The sequence below is a fragment of the Triticum aestivum genome, chromosome 3A (genome assembly GCF_018294505.1).
Source record: "Triticum aestivum cultivar Chinese Spring chromosome 3A, IWGSC CS RefSeq v2.1, whole genome shotgun sequence".
NCBI lineage: Eukaryota > Viridiplantae > Streptophyta > Magnoliopsida > Poales > Poaceae > Triticum > Triticum aestivum.
The window spans coordinates 68,479,555-68,495,026 of NC_057800.1; the positions used below are offsets into that span (position 1 = coordinate 68,479,555).

Genomic DNA, 15,472 nt, shown 5'->3' on the forward strand with positions numbered 1-15,472 from the left:
ACTCCTACCCCGTTGTACATAAGTTTTAGAGGGACAAATTAAGGTAGCCATCACTACAAACGTTAGTACTCCACCACTGCTACGGGGCAAGGAGTAATTCAGCAGTTCGTGCCAGTACAAGGCTCAGTTTGCAGCTCATTTAAAAACATTTAAAAACTTTTGTACAGTAGTACGTGAAATGGAAGTTTTTGAATTTTTTGTGTGTAAATACAAGTTTAAACTGCCATCCAAATGATTTTCCCGGGAGAAAACCCAACTTGGCACGAGCGAGAATTACGGGGGCGACTTGCTTAATAAAAAAGGCTAAGGAAAGGTAGCAGCAGGCATCAGCTAGCTCAGCAGCAGCAGCCAGCAGCGGTAGCAAATGATTTGGTGAGGACGAACCATCCGTAAGGTGACCCGTCCCTTTTCCCTTACCTCACCTCACCTTCTCCTCCGCGTCTTCCTTCCTCTCGGCCTATAGATCTCCTCTCTCTCCGAGGACTCGCTCAGCAAGCGCACGGCCGGAAACCCAGTCCAGGCACCTAGCTACCGCCGCGCCGCGCCAAGAGCCGCCACCTCGTCCCCGGCTAGCGCGCGGCAATGTCTTCCAACGGCAAGCCCAACCCGCAGCCCCCCGCCGCCGCCGCCGCGGCCACCAACGGCGCGGGCGCGGGCGGGCCGCCCAAGATGTACCAGCGCCCCATCTACCGCCCGCAGGGCCCCGCAAAGGGCCGCCGCGGGGGCCGCTCCTCCTGCCGCTTCAGCTGCTGCTGCTGCTTCTTCTGGGCCGTGCTCGTCGTGCTCCTCCTGGCCCTCGTCGCCGCCGTCGCCGGCGGCGGCTTCTACCTCCTCTACCGCCCCCACCGCCCGGCCTTCACCCTCTCCGTGGCGCGCGTCAACAAGCTCAGCCTCTCCAGCTCCGCCACGGCGCCCGCGCTCACCGACTCCATCGACTTCACGCTCACCGCCAAGAACCCCAACAAGAAGCTCGTCTACCTGTACGACGACTTCACCGTCACCGCCGCCACGGCCGCCAACGCCGTGCCGCTCGGGGAGGCGACCGTGCCGGGGTTCCTGCACGAGGCCAACAACATCACCGTCATCAAGGCCACCGTCACCGCGGCCGCGCTCGGGGTCGACCCCACCGCCGCCAGCTCCGACATCAAGAAGTCGGGCACCTTCGCCATCACCCTCGACCTGGAGACCAAGGCCGGCGTCAAGGTGGGCGGGCTCAAGACCAAGAAGATCGGCATCCAGGTGCACTGCGACGGCATCAAGGTGGCCGCGCCCGCCGCGGCGCCCGCGCCGGCGAAGAAGAAGGGGGTGAAGCTCACCGTCGCCAAGGCGCCGTCGAAGGCGCCGGCCGCCGTGGAGGCCCCGGAGCCGTCCGCGGCCGTCGACGACGCGACAACCTCGCCCCCGGCGGCGACCACCGTCGCGCGCGTGTGCCAGGTCAGGATCCGAGTCAAGATCTGGAAGTGGACCTTCTAGTGACGACGCAAACTCCCAGGGGGCACATTGCGAAAGCGAACCAAAGCCACTTTACTTTTCACCTGGGACGCGGCGGTAGTAGAGATCACAACCGACGGTTGCTGTAAAAAAATATCCCATTTGAATTTTACGAAATTTGGCGGGGGGGAGGGGAGGGGAGGAGTGATGTGAGGTTTGAGGTATTTGTTTATTATTTCTCCTTATTTTTCTACGTTTCTTTTTTTTGCGTCACCTTATTTTTTGCTAGTGCAAGTACACCTTGGGGATTGTTCCGCTTAACTTTGTACGACTATTACATATCTATCTGAATTTGTAACTGTTTTTTTTTGTCGGAGGGAATTTGTAATCGTTAGTGGCATGTATTACTAATGTACTGTCAAACTATACTCTCCTTTATTTTCATGTTACAGCCCATGGTTTTGTATTCCTGACGGACAGTTTTGTAATAGTATGGAGTATGATTATGCAGAGATTACGCGTGAATTTTTCTTAAAAATGATCATACATCCCTTGCTTAGGAATATATTCTGGAGCCCAAGGTTTCTTTTTGCCGAAGTACAGTAGTACAGTACTAATTTTGTACGCCAGAGGAAAGGCGAGCGCTGTAGAATTACAGGAAGTGAGGAGTTCTGAACAGAAAGAAATGTACAAGTTCTGAGGATTTGCGCCGTGAGGCTGAAGCTGTTGAAGGGCAAAAGGGTCATTCGCTGTTAAAAAAGGGTTTTCTTTTGTGCTTAAGCACGATGATGGGGGTCGTTTACCGGGATCGGTGAGGGCTTAGTTTAAAGGTCAACACAAATCATTAAAGCACGCCGCATCTTTTCCCAACACGCGACCCTGGAAAAGGAGGAGGAAATTTACATCCCGTACTCGCGAGATGTGTTAAACAGTAGACGCCACCGCTATTGTTAAAAGCTGGGCGAGCGTGCAACAATGAAGAAGCATCTTTGGTCCGCAGTCTAATCATCCGGTTCTAATGGTGGTAGTGGAGTACATTATTATTAGTACTCCCTTCTGTCCTTCTTACTCTGCATATTAGGTTTGTCTAAAGTCAATCTCATTCAACTTTGATCAAGTTTATACAAAAAATTATTAACATTCATATAACAACATATTTATTATTAGATCCATCTAGGAATATATTTTTATATTATATTTATTAGATGTTATAGATGTTAATATTTTCTAATATAAATTTGGTTAAACTTAGCAAACTTTGACTTCAGACAAAGCTAATGTGCGGAGTAAAAAGGACCAGAGGGAGTACTATGTTCTCTCTCTTTTTTAAAATTAAATCCCTTGTTCATTAACTTGTGATAAGAGTTAGTACATGTTTAAGAAGAAGAGCTATAGATTTTGGGGTACATCTTCCATCACTCAGAACAAAACGAGCCCATAGCCACCTAGGCAACTCATGGGCAACAACAAATAGCTTCTATGGGACAATGCTTGAAACGAGTTTGAGTAATTCCACGGGTCGTATAGTAGAAATCATCGAGGGTCGTTTCATCGGATATACCAAGCGTAAAGCCCCATTGTTTCCTGTTAGTTACCGCCACCTCGTGTGCAGGAATATTCGACAATTTGTTCAATGGCAGCTTCACCCGCATTATCAATATCGCCCATCACCGTACCTTGCAACCCCTTGCTTCCTGACTCTAAAAGGAAGTGCTTTGCATCTTCAGGCCCTTGATTACATGTTCGACGCGGGACGGGGCACTTTGGTATGTCTATTAGCCGAGACCACACAACATGGAAGGGGTGAGCACAGGTCGAGCCCATTCCATCAGGACTCGGCTCCCCTGACGTACTGCAAGGTGCAGTTGGGTCACTGACAGGTGGGCCAACTTGCTTTCGGGCCCACCTGTCAGTGGCCCAACTGCACCCTGCAGTACGTCAGAGGAGCCTCGTCCATTCCATCATCATGCCTCGGTTTTTCGTCCATGTTGCTAATCCCTGATGGAGTAATATGATGGTCGCACCGACAAACACCCATTTTGCACCAGGGCGACCACCATCTGGTTGCTCCCCCACGTCCCTCTCGTGTCGCCTCCCCCGCGGATGACTCGGGAGGGCTCAGCCGCCGCCGCCGCCTAGTCCCTCCAGCGCCCTTTTCCCCCTCCGCCGCTGCCGATGGTCGGCGCGGGGCAAAGCCCGTGCATGCGACGGCGGTGGCGGAGGGTCTCTCCTCTCGTTTTCGGATCCGCGGCGGCGCGGGCGTCCTAATCCGCCGGGTGCGGCCTTCCTGACGGTGTGGCGGATCCTGGAGGCGGCGGACTCACCGCGGTGCACGGGTGCCCAGATCCATGGGTGCAAGACTCCCGGCAGCGTGCGGGCTCCCGGCAGCGGGATCGGTCGACGGCGGGCTTGGGCGATGGCGGTGGTTGTGCGGTGCCGGATCTCGCCACTCCGGCCTTCGTAGAGGAACCTGGACCAGGGGCGGCAGCCCCGTTAGGCATGGCGACGGCGCCCTCGGCTGGCGATGTTCGCGCGGGGTGGATGGACGACGTCTTGACCGCGTAGGCGGTGAGTCGCCGGTGGATCTCCTTCGCACTGCAGGCTCTCTCCCGCTGCACTTGGTGGCTTACGATCGTGGTCGTCGGCCTCGGTGCGTCCGCGGGGGCTGGTAGAGGTGACATCAGACCGGAGGAAACTCTGGATGACTCGTTCGTCCCGACGGTGGCGATGATCAGGGTCACCGTTCTCCTCCTTGCAGGCGTTGTCGAGGTCCCTGCCCTCCACCCCGACCCCATGCCCGGGTGAAAACCCTAAATCTCCTTAGATTGGGCGGCGGCGGCACTGTGTGTTGTACCCTTCTTGAAGGCGCCGCCTGGGGCATTTGGGTGCTCGGATTGAGGAAGTGCAGGCGGAGAGGATGGGACCAGTGGCAACAGGTGGTGTTTCGCGTCGGAGGAGTGGCGTGGCATCTGGCACGTCGACAATGGCGGGTCTCAGTAGCATGGAGTAGCGGGGTCTCGTCGGTGGACGTGTGATGATGGACGAGCGCAGGATGATGGCGTTGTCTGGCGTCGTGGTGGTGTCGACGGCAGCTAGACCGGGCAAGGTAGATGCAGCAGTACAACACTAAAGATGGATTGGTGGTAGGTAGCTGCAGCGGCCTCATACCCGGCAGGCGTCCTGGTTGAGGAGTACGCCGAACTGGTGGGTGCCCCATACCCGGCAGGCGTCCTGGTTGAGGAGTACGCCGAACTGGTGGGTGCCCCATACCCGGCAGGCGTCCTGATTGGGACTTCAGGTCTTAGATGTTAGGTTTGACTGCGAGGTCTATTTGGTATTAGGCCCAGACTATCAGCATCCCTACATTAATTGGATAGGAGTAGCGACAGATGTTGCTAGACGGTGGCTTTAGTCTTACTGTTGTATAACTTTATAAGGTCTTGTGTGAATAATTAATAAAGTGTATGCATGCATCGTCCGGAAGCAGAGGCCGGGGGTCTTTTTTTTCTAAAAAAAAATCTCTTGTTGCAATAAAAAAATGGCAACGATTTCCCTTGAGTCAACATGTCAAAACGTGTTTCATTCTAGTGTCCGGTAGAAAGATCAATGAGATCACTCACCTTGGAGAGCAAGTGTTCCACGCTACATGTTACAACATTCCTCGGAGAAGAGTTATGAATCCATACATTTGTTCCAATGTTAATTTTCTTTTTTACCATCGTCCACTTGTCAGATATACCATGTTTAACGGGGAATCCTATTTACTCCACAGGTCGATGATTAGCGAGCAAACACATCCCCTTGTGATAGCTATGCACATATATTGGGGCCGACCCAACTAGACAATTTCGGAAGATTCCACATTCCGGTTTCAGAAATGTTCTAGAACCTTTGCGAACCATTTTTCTTCCTTCTGGATTTTCATTTTCTTGTCCTTTTTTATTTTCATTTTCTATTTTTGTTTCGCAGTTTTTTATTAAATGCGTAACATTTCCTTCAATCATGATCTTTTTTTGAATCCATGAACATCTTTCAAATTCACAAACATTTTTTTAAAATTGATGAACCTTTTTACCCAATCAGTCTTTTTCTAAATTCATGGATATTTTTTAGAGGGGCATTTTGGCTCCCGGGAGCATTTGCTCCGGGATGAACAATACCGCAAAAAAAGTGGTAATTTATTCAAGAAATTCTGTCTTTTTTTCTGAATGTTCGTGTTAATGTCACATGCATGCTAGATAATTTTCATGTGAAACGAAACAGTAGTGTTTCATCGATAAAAAATCAAATTTGGGGTGACATTTTGGGGTAACATTTGGTGCTCATTTTTTTTGCACAAGCCAAAATGTTTAGCCTTTTTGCCTAAAACTTTGCAGGCAGCATTCGGATGTGATTATAAATACATAAAAAATGTTGGGTTTTTCCTAGTATTTCAAAAAGTATTTTTCGAGCGCAGGAGCAAGTGCTCCCGGAAACCAAATCAGATTTCCAATTATTTTTCAATTTGCTAATATTTTTTAACCACCAATGTATTTTTCAAGTTCACAAATTTTTTTAGAATTTGTGAACATTTTTATTCAAGAAAATTGTTTGAATTCGTGAATATATTTAAAATTCAACAATTTTTTCAAACGATGAACATTTAAAATTTGCAACTTTTTTTTCAAATTCAAGAACATTTTTCAAAACCACAAGTAACTTCTCAAAATTTCGAACATTATTTTATTTTGCAAATATTTTCCAGATTCAAGGAAAATTTTCAAAATATTGAAAAAAAATTAAGTTTACAATTTTTTCAACATTCATGAATATTTTATAAAAATCTGGTAGTATTTTAATAGAAAATTGGGTCAAAGTAAAAAAAACTAGTCGCAAATCCGACAAGCGGTGGGTTGGCCCATTTAGTGCTGACACGCGGAGGGGTGCTCGTTTAATGTTATCGACGCCGGCTATGCTGGTCTGCCACATGAATGTTTCCTCAACGCAATCTCTGTACTGATGCTCAAAAAAGTCACCATCCAAAAAACATCTGTGTCATGATTTTGTTGCACAGAGGGGATCTTGGTTACCATATATTCTCCAAGCAGCAGTAGCCAAAATTGAAATAGTTAATATCATGGAACCCATGCCTCCTTGCCGCTTTGGTGCACACAAATTACCAGGTGAACCAATCATTGCTATTTAATTGACACCATCCCTTGTTACCAGTGTGACATTGCTTGCATGATTCTTTGGTCCGAATATTGCATATGATGGTTTACCTTGTGCAATGGATTTAAGGGTAACCTCCTTTTCCACCGTTGATAGTCGTTGTCCTTCCACCCATTTATTCTTTGTTTTCTCTACTACCTCCATCCTGGTTTACTGGTCTTTTTCGTATTTTGTATCAAAATTTGATCATATATTTAACTGACAAAATGTAAATGCATGCCATTAAAAATTACATCGTTAGATTCATATTTGAAAATAATTTCCAATGATACTAATTTTTGTGACATGCATTAACATTTTGTTAATTATATCCACGGTCAAAGTTTGACACAGAATACCAAGGGGAGCAATAAACCAGGATGTAGGTAGTAATTCCCATGTGCTAACAAACACCAACAAATAGTAGTTTTCTCTTAGAACTAACAAGTAGATTCAGCTTGCGATATAAAAAAACAGGTAGACTCTTATTGGGCCGGATAGGCCTGCCACTGGGCCAGTAACCCAGTAGTCCAGTTGCCCCAGAGAAACCCTTTTCTTGCTCGCTTCCTTTCCATCCCCGGTGTGCAGCTTCTTTCTTAAAAAAAACAAGAGATAGACGTGCGCGCTCGTCTGACACTCGTGTAAAACCTCTCCCGGAAGGAACTTAACCGAAAGGGTAACGCGCCTGTACAGCTCACAAGGTTAATCTCGACTAATCCTTGTCGTGCAAGACACGAAGGTGACGGCATGCAGGAGATCGGCGACGGTCCAAAACAGCCCCGCAGCTTTTGGCAACACCAAAGGCGCCAACGAAAACCGCCGCAGATAGAGCAAAACACACACACACACGCCAGCTGGCCACAATCAATACACGACCCAGAGAAATGCTTCCCGAACCCCCGCGGTCCGTCCGTCCGTCCGTCGTCTCCCACAAGCCACAGCGGCTGTGCGGCCTGGGGCTCTGGGCCTGCTGCGCTCGCCTCCGTCACGAGCGCGAGATTGGGGTTCGTTTTCTGGCGAGAGCCCAACTGGCACCCACCCACGCCCCATCCACCATCCACCACGGGCCGAGCCACCGAGCGACGACGGTCAACAGCACCGACGAAGGAAGAAAGAAAGGGTTTCTTTCCCCACCCGTCGCGTCCAAAAAAGCCGCGGTTCCCCAGGGGAGAGCGCGCTACGCGCCACACGCCACGCAGCGCGAACACGTCCTTTTCCTCGCGTAACGCCTCGAGGCCGCCGGATGCGCGCCCCCGAGGCGGATCCGACGGCCCCGCGCCGCGCAGCGACGTCCCGCCCCCCGCCCTATATAAACCCACGTGGACGCTCCACCGCGCTCGCTATCCACCACCACGCCTCACTCCCCTCCTCCTCCACCTCTGCTTTCAGTTCCACTTGGCGGTTCCCTTCCTTCCTCTGAGTCGGCTGCTGTGCCTGTGGGAGCACCGGTAGGGTGGATGGAGGAGGAGGAGGCCGCCGGCGTGAGGAAGCGGAAGCGCGGCGGGGAGGCCGTGGCCCTGGTGTCCGGCGGGGAGGCGGGGCTCGTCGAGGGAGGTGGTGGCTTCTCCTGGAAGGAGGCGGAGATGGAGGAGGGGGAGGGGGAGGAGTACGAGGGCATCGCGGAGGAGTCGGTGGAGGAGGTGATGCGGTGGCTGGAGCTGGAGATCTCCTCCTCGCCGGGGAAGCCCGGCGGCGGCGACGACGGGTTCGTGACCATCAACGGCAACGAGGAGAGCTGCGGCCCGTCCTTCTCCGCCGCGGCGTCCACCGTCATGGCCTCCGTGGACACGCGCGCGGGCGCCCCGCCGCCCCCGACGGCCATCCCCTGGCCGTGGCCCGAGCCCAACAACGACACCACCAAGCCGGCGGCGGCGGACGGCAACGACGACGACGCGGACATGGCGGAGCTCGTCGACGAGGAGTGGCTGGTGGAGCTGCTGACCGGCGGCGGGCCCGCGCTGGAGGTAGAGTAGGGTAGGGCGCAGAGCGCTCGGGTAGGCAAGGCAAGGCAAGGCGCAAGCGTACGCGCGTTTCCTTTTTCGGACGGTTGTACAGCGGGCAAGGGAAAAGCCAGGAAAAAAGAGAGCGGTGGCTCGTTTTGGCGCGGCCCGGGTCGGTCGCATCGCTTTCTTCCGCGGCATGGGCGGGCAGCGGCAGCGATCGGTCCGTCCATCAATGCGGTCGGCCTTGTGCGGTGGTGCGTTGAGGGGTGAGGTTGCGAGGAAATGGAAATGGTGCTCGCTGGCTGGCCCTTGTCGCGTTGCCTGCTTTTGCGTCCGGTTTCTACTGCTGGCCACTATGGCTCAGTTTTCCTGCTCCGTGACGCCTTTTTCTCGCCTTGACTGGCCGATAGCGAATGGTGTTTGAATTCGATCGTACTCCTACGTGTTTCTTTCGCCAACCTACCCAACCCACACTCAAAAAAAAAAAGCAACCCAACCCACATTAAATCAGCTAGCGTCTACAGTTAGTAGCTGTTAACCAATCTCAGAGTCCCGAGGAGTAGTACTAAAATGAATCCAAGTTGGGTCGTGAAGTTAGGCGTCTCGGCCGGAGCGTGAACTAATTTCCACCGGTGCATGTGGTGGTACGTTCATGTCCTTCGTAGTCTGGGCGCATTAGATTCCAAGAGGCAACGGTACGAAGCAGATGCAACAGGCAACATGGATAGCCATGAATCCGCGAGCGAGCGAGCACAGAGGTGGCGCGGGGCTCGGTGGTCTGTGGTTTCAGGTTATCATCAGCTTCCACGGCAGACTGCATGCATTGCAAGCAGCCTCCTGCGTGGATAGTGCAGTGCAGGCTTTACTTGCTTTCACTGTAGCAGTTTCAGGCTTCGGCCGCAGACAGCAGCACAGCAGAGCACACCACAGGTCAAAGGCAGCACGTTTCATCACACATGCTGACATGCATGCAGCTACCACCACTATCAGGCCAGGCCTAGCCGCCGTGCTTCTCATGTTTGCTACAGAAGAACATGCACTCGTCCCTGTTCAACGTGTGTACACGTACGTAGATCCGGGTTTTGTATGTCGCACCTGTAGTGTCTCTCTTCCTCTGTATTTACTTGTATCTTAAGAGACAACACATCGGTCACATCCCTTGTACATATATATGTGTCTAGTGCACGATCAATGAAAACATATCGATACACACAATTAATTCTACATGATATCAGATACCATCCCGATCCTTTCTTCCTAATCGCTTCCGCCTACCCTAGCTGCCGCCGCCCGCGCCGCACCATCCCCGCCCAACCCTAGTCGCCGCCCCTCCTCACCCCCGTGCTGCCGCCATGTCGTCAAACGCCTCCACCTACTCCAGCCCCTTCGTCGGGTCGGACCCCGTTGATATCCGCGACATCAACATCCACGAACGCATCCCCGTCGTCCTCGATGCCACCGACTCCACGTACTTCGCGTGAAAAGCGTATTTTTCGCTACTCTTCCGCCAGAACAATCTCGTGGGTCATGTTGACGGCACCATCGACTCCCGCGCCATGGTGGGCGACTCCGAGTGAACCGTGATCGACGCTACGCTCATCCGGTGGTTCTTCACCACCATCTCCAAGGACTTGTTTCACGCGGTCGTGAGCGATGGTGATGATGCCCGCGCTGTGTGGGTTAAGCTCAACGGCCTCTTCGCCAACAACAAGCTTCAGCGCCGTGTTTTTTCTGCAGCAGGAATTTTTTGACTGTCATCGAGATGAACAGTGGATCGATGACTACTGCCGCCACCTGAAGACGTTGGCGGATGAACTCGATGACATCGGCGCCAAGGTTGATGACGACCTCCTCCTCAGCATGCTCATCGCCGGCCTCAACGAGGACTTTGGCAATGCCGCCTCCAATCTCACTTTGATGCTGGAGCCCTCCTTCCTCAAGTTTGTGGCGTACTTGCGGTTGGAGGAGCGCGAGATGAAGGGGGTGAAGAAGCGCGTGCACCACCATATCCTCGCCGCCCACACCTCTCGCGGCGCCCCGTCGCCACCCGCCCCGACCGCGCCCCGTCGGCAGCGCACGCCCCCGCTCCCCAGGGGTTCTTCCCCCTCCCGCTCGCGCCCTCGCCCCTCCCGCTACCCCTCAGCAGCAGCTGCAGGGTGGTGGTCGGCGCGGCAACCGCCGCGGGGGCGGGCACAAGCAGCAGCTGCATGGACAGGCACACCGGGGGCTCGTCAGCAGCAGGCGACTCCACCATGGACCTACGTCACCAATCCGTGGACGGGCATCGTTCACGCATACTCGATGCCGGTTCCCCGGCCTCCTGCCCCAGGCATCCTTGGGCTTCGTCCGACGAGCCATCAGGTGTACTTTGTCGCGCCCGGCGCCGACCCTACCCGGTGCTCCCTTCATCGCCGAGCTATGGTGTCACCCGCGTGCCTTCCTATGGCGGGTACTACCCGCCCCGGGTGTGGGCGTCGTGGGATCCCGCCCTGCTCGCCGCTCTACACTCGGCTCTGTCACCTAGCAACTATGGTGGTGGCGGTGACTGGTACATGGACTCGGGCGCCACTGCTCACATGACATCTCATCCCGGTAACCTCACGTCATCCACTCCCGTTCATACTCCCACTCGCATCACCGTTGGTAACAGTTCCTCTTTATCCATTACACATGTCGGTCATATGCTGTTTCCTTCCACTTCTACTCCTATAAACATGTCTAACGTTCTCATCTCTCCTGACTTAGTTACCAACCTTGTCTCTGTTCGTCGCATTGCTCGTGAGAACCCTATTACTGTTCAATTTGACGATGTTGGCTTTTCTGTGAAGAACGCCCGTACATGGATGGTACTCCACCGATGTGATAGCCCTAACAAGCTCTACCCGGTGCATCCTTTCGCCGCCACCACCACCCATCCAGCCGCCCTTGCCGCTAGCGTCGATCTTTGGTACGCCCATCTCGGTCATCCCAACTCCACAATTTTTGCATCAGATTCTATAGAGTTTTCCTTCTCATGTAATAAGGTTGACAACCACACTTGTGAGGCCTGCCGTCTCGGTAAGCACGTTCGTCTTCTCTTTAGCGAGTCTACAAACATTTCCACTTTTCCGCTTCAGTTATTGCATAGTGATGTTTGGACGTCCCCGGCTACAAGCAACACGGGTTACATATACTATTTTGGTGATATTGGATGATTTTTTCCATTATGTGTGGACATTTCCTCTCCGTCGTTGAGGGAGTCCTGGACTAAGGGGTCCTCGGGCGTCCGGCCTGTTATCCATGGGTCGGACTGATGGGCTGTGAAGACATGAAGGCCGAAGACTATACTCATGTCCGGATTGGACTCTCCTTGGCATGGAAGGCAAGCTTGGCGACCGACTATGAAGATTCCTTCTTATGTAACCGACTCTATGTAACCCTAGATCCCCCCGGTGTCTATATAAACCGGAGGGGTTAGTCTGGAAAGGACATTCATTACCATAGTCATACAGGCTAGGCTTCTAGGATTTAGCCATTACGATCTCGTGGTAGATCAACTCTTGTACTACTCATATTCATCAAGATCAATCCAGCAGGAAGTAGGGTATTACCTCCATAGAGAGGGTCCGAACCTGGGTAAACATCGTGTCCCCCGTCTCCTGTTACCATCGATCCTAGACGCACAGTTCGGGACCCCCTACCCGAGATCCGCCGGTTTTGACACCGACATTGGTGCTTTCATTGAGAGTTTCATTGTGCCGTCAATGAAAGGTTTGATGGCCCCTTCAATCGTCTACAGTGACGCTGTCCAATGAGAGACTTTCCTCCCCGGAAAGATCTTCGTGTTAGGCGGCTTCATACTGCAGGCCAACTCGCTTAGCCATCTGGAGCAGATTGATAGCTACGCCCATGGCCACCAGGTCAGATTTGGAAGCTTGAACTACGTCACAGATATCCATGGAGACTTGATCTTCAATGGATTTGAGACCGCAACGATCGCTCCCCCTCGCCCCGATGAACATGACTTAAATCTGTCATCGGATCACATCCAGGAGATGGTCCTTGTTTCTGCAACGGCCTTAGAACCGGAGCAGATCGTGCCATCCGAGGCTACAGAGTCCGCGGCGTTGGAGCCGCACACGGACCCCGCAATATTTGCGTCAATGGAACTCCGGACTCGTCTCCAGCTATAAGTTCCGGACCAGGTACGCCTGCGGACACCGAGCTGGATCGGTTATTGATTTTCGAATTTAGCGCCGCAAACATCTTCCAGCACTCACCTTTGGGTGATGTGCTAAACTATTTATAGAACTTGTCCTTGGAGAAGGACTCATAGTTCGGTTCGAGCCAGAGGCTGATGATGGGGAATTTCGCTTCCCACCCGCCACCCACTTCATAGCCACTGTCGATGACTTAACCGACGTGCTTGATTACGGCTCCGAAGACATCGACGGTATGGACGACGATGCCGACAAGGAGCAAGGCCAAGACCCGCCATTTACTGGATGTTGGACGGCCACCTCTCCGTACGATGCGTACATGGTCGACACACCTAAAAAAGCTAGCGACGATGACAAAGAAGATCCAGTTGCGAATAAACCTTCTAAGACACAGTCCAAGCGCCGATGCCCTAAACGCCGCTCTAAGCCTCGTCGCTCAAAAGATGGCAACACTGGCACCGGAGAAAATAGTACTCCGGGCGACACCGAAAACAATGAAGACCCTGTCAGGGCTGCATCCGAACAGGAGGAACAAGACAGCGGGCAAGATAACCCTGATAAACAGGCCACGCCCAATGACCCAGATGATGATAGTTATTGTCCAGTCTCCGAGGATGATGAGAACCTCGGCAATGAGGACTTCATCGTGCCTGAGGCACCCCTCGAGCAGGAGCGCTTCAAGCGCCAGCTAATAGCCACTACAAGAAGCTTGAAGAAGAAGAAGCAGCAGCTCCAAGCTGATCAAGACCTACTCATTGACAGGTGGACAGATGTCCTGGCAGCTGAAGAATACGGCCTCGAGTGCCCAGTCAAGAGTTACCCAAAGCGCAGACTGCTAGCTCAGTTTGATGAGGAGGCACCAGATCCCATACCTCCCTCGCGCAATGCAGACCGACCACCACGTGGTCGGGATAGTGTGGCGGACCAACCACCCCGCGGTCGGGATAAAACGGCAAATCAGGCCGAACAACAGCCCGCCCCACCACCTCGCAGAAACAGGGATAGAACAGCTCGGGACCATACATACGACCTTCGGCAGGATCTAGACAGTAGAGCAGGACACACCAGATGAATCTACGGATCGCGAGGACGCTTCCCGACTCGGGATGACGGCTACCTATTCGGACGTGACAAACCTAGTCACACCCGGGCCGATAACCGCATACGGACTTCATCGGAGGTGCGCCGGGACATGGTGACATGGCCCGATATAGCGGCGCCGCACACCCTCTCTGCTTCACAGATGACGTGCTGGATCACGAATTCCAGAGGGGTTCAAGCCCGTCAATATTGAATCATACGACGGAACAACCGACCCCGCAGTATGGATTGAGGACTTTATTCTCCACATCCACATGGCCCGTGGGGACGACCTCCACACCATCAAATACCTCCCACTAAAGCTCAAAGGGCCAGCTTGACACTGGCCAAATAGCCTGATCGCATACTCGACCATCCGTGCCAGATACACGGCACCCCAGACAAACAAGCCAATCATACCAACAGGGATTGTTGGGTTTTCAAATAGGTTGGCAAGTTAAATGCCGAAAATAAGGAAAATGGATCACAAAGTGAGGACGAGGACGAAGAGCCCTCGCAGCCGAACACCGGGGGGTAGAAGAAATTTCCCCCTCAAGTCAAAATGGTGAACATGATATACGCTACACACATCCCCAAAAGGGAGCATAAGCGAGCACTTAGGGACGTCTACGCGGTAGAGCCAGTCGCCCCAAAATTCAATCCGTGGTCGTCATTCCCGATCACCTTCGATCGCTGAGATCACCCAACTAGTATCCGGCATGGTGGTTCAGCCGCACTGGTCCTCGACCCAATCATCGACGGATTTCACCTAACACGAGTCCTAATGGACGGTGGTAGCAGCCTCAACCTGCTCTATTAGGATACAGTGCGGAAGATGGGCATTAATCCCTCACGAATCAAAACCAAAAAGACTACCTTTAAAGGAGTCATACCAGGCGTTGAGGCCCACTGCACGGGCTCAATCACGCTGGAGGTGGTCTTCGGTTCTCCGGACAACTTCCGAAGCAAAGAGTTAATCTTTGATATCGTCCCCTTCCGCAGCGGCTACCACACAATGCTCGAACAAACCGCGTTTGCTAGATTCAACGCGGTGTCACACTATGCTTATCTCAAGCTGAAGATGCCCGGTCCGCGCGGCGTCATAACAGTCAACGAAAACACAGAACGCTCCCTCCGGACAAAGGAGCACACCACCATCCTAGCAGCAGAGGTACAAAGAGGCCTTCTCAAGCAGCATCATAGTCTGGCTGCCGAGCCCCTGGACATCATTAAGAGGGTCCGGACTACACTGCAACAGGACAACACGGCTCGTTAAGAGCTCGATTAGCAATTCGGCCTCCGTCCCAATCCCGATGAGGTAGTGGCATTCATACCACGCGTACATAACTACGCACTCAAAATTCCATGGGCATCGATGGAGGCACTAGCTATCCCGGGATCTATGGTTCGGCTAGAACGATCCCGAATACACATATAATTTTACTATCTCATTTTCCCTTGTTTCAGGTTTCTCCTATGGGGGCCTCCTTCGACGACCTGATTAATGATCCTGTCAAAGGATAAACACACCGGATTGACACGGAGCACAGGCGTACATGGGAAGCCCTAGAGGCTAACCGTCTTCAAGACCCACACGCAGCTCGCCTTCGGTTATGGCATGTCAAATAG

The 15,472-nt window shown here is 52.7% G+C and overlaps 2 protein-coding genes across 2 annotated transcripts; both read left to right on the forward strand.

The window, feature by feature from the left end:
- The first annotated feature begins 336 nt into the window (after positions 1-336).
- On the forward strand, positions 337-1,897 carry LOC123060353 (NDR1/HIN1-like protein 2). Its single transcript, XM_044483034.1, has one exon. It carries the CDS (start codon positions 583-585, stop codon positions 1,471-1,473), a length of 891 nt encoding a protein of 296 aa, XP_044338969.1. The 5' UTR covers positions 337-582; the 3' UTR covers positions 1,474-1,897.
- Positions 1,898-7,973: 6,076 nt separating this feature from the next.
- LOC123057958 (uncharacterized) lies at positions 7,974-8,898 on the forward strand. The gene has a single exon (XM_044480817.1). It carries the CDS (start codon positions 8,079-8,081, stop codon positions 8,592-8,594), a length of 516 nt encoding a protein of 171 aa, XP_044336752.1. The 5' UTR covers positions 7,974-8,078; the 3' UTR covers positions 8,595-8,898.
- The last annotated feature ends 6,574 nt before the right edge of the window (positions 8,899-15,472 follow it).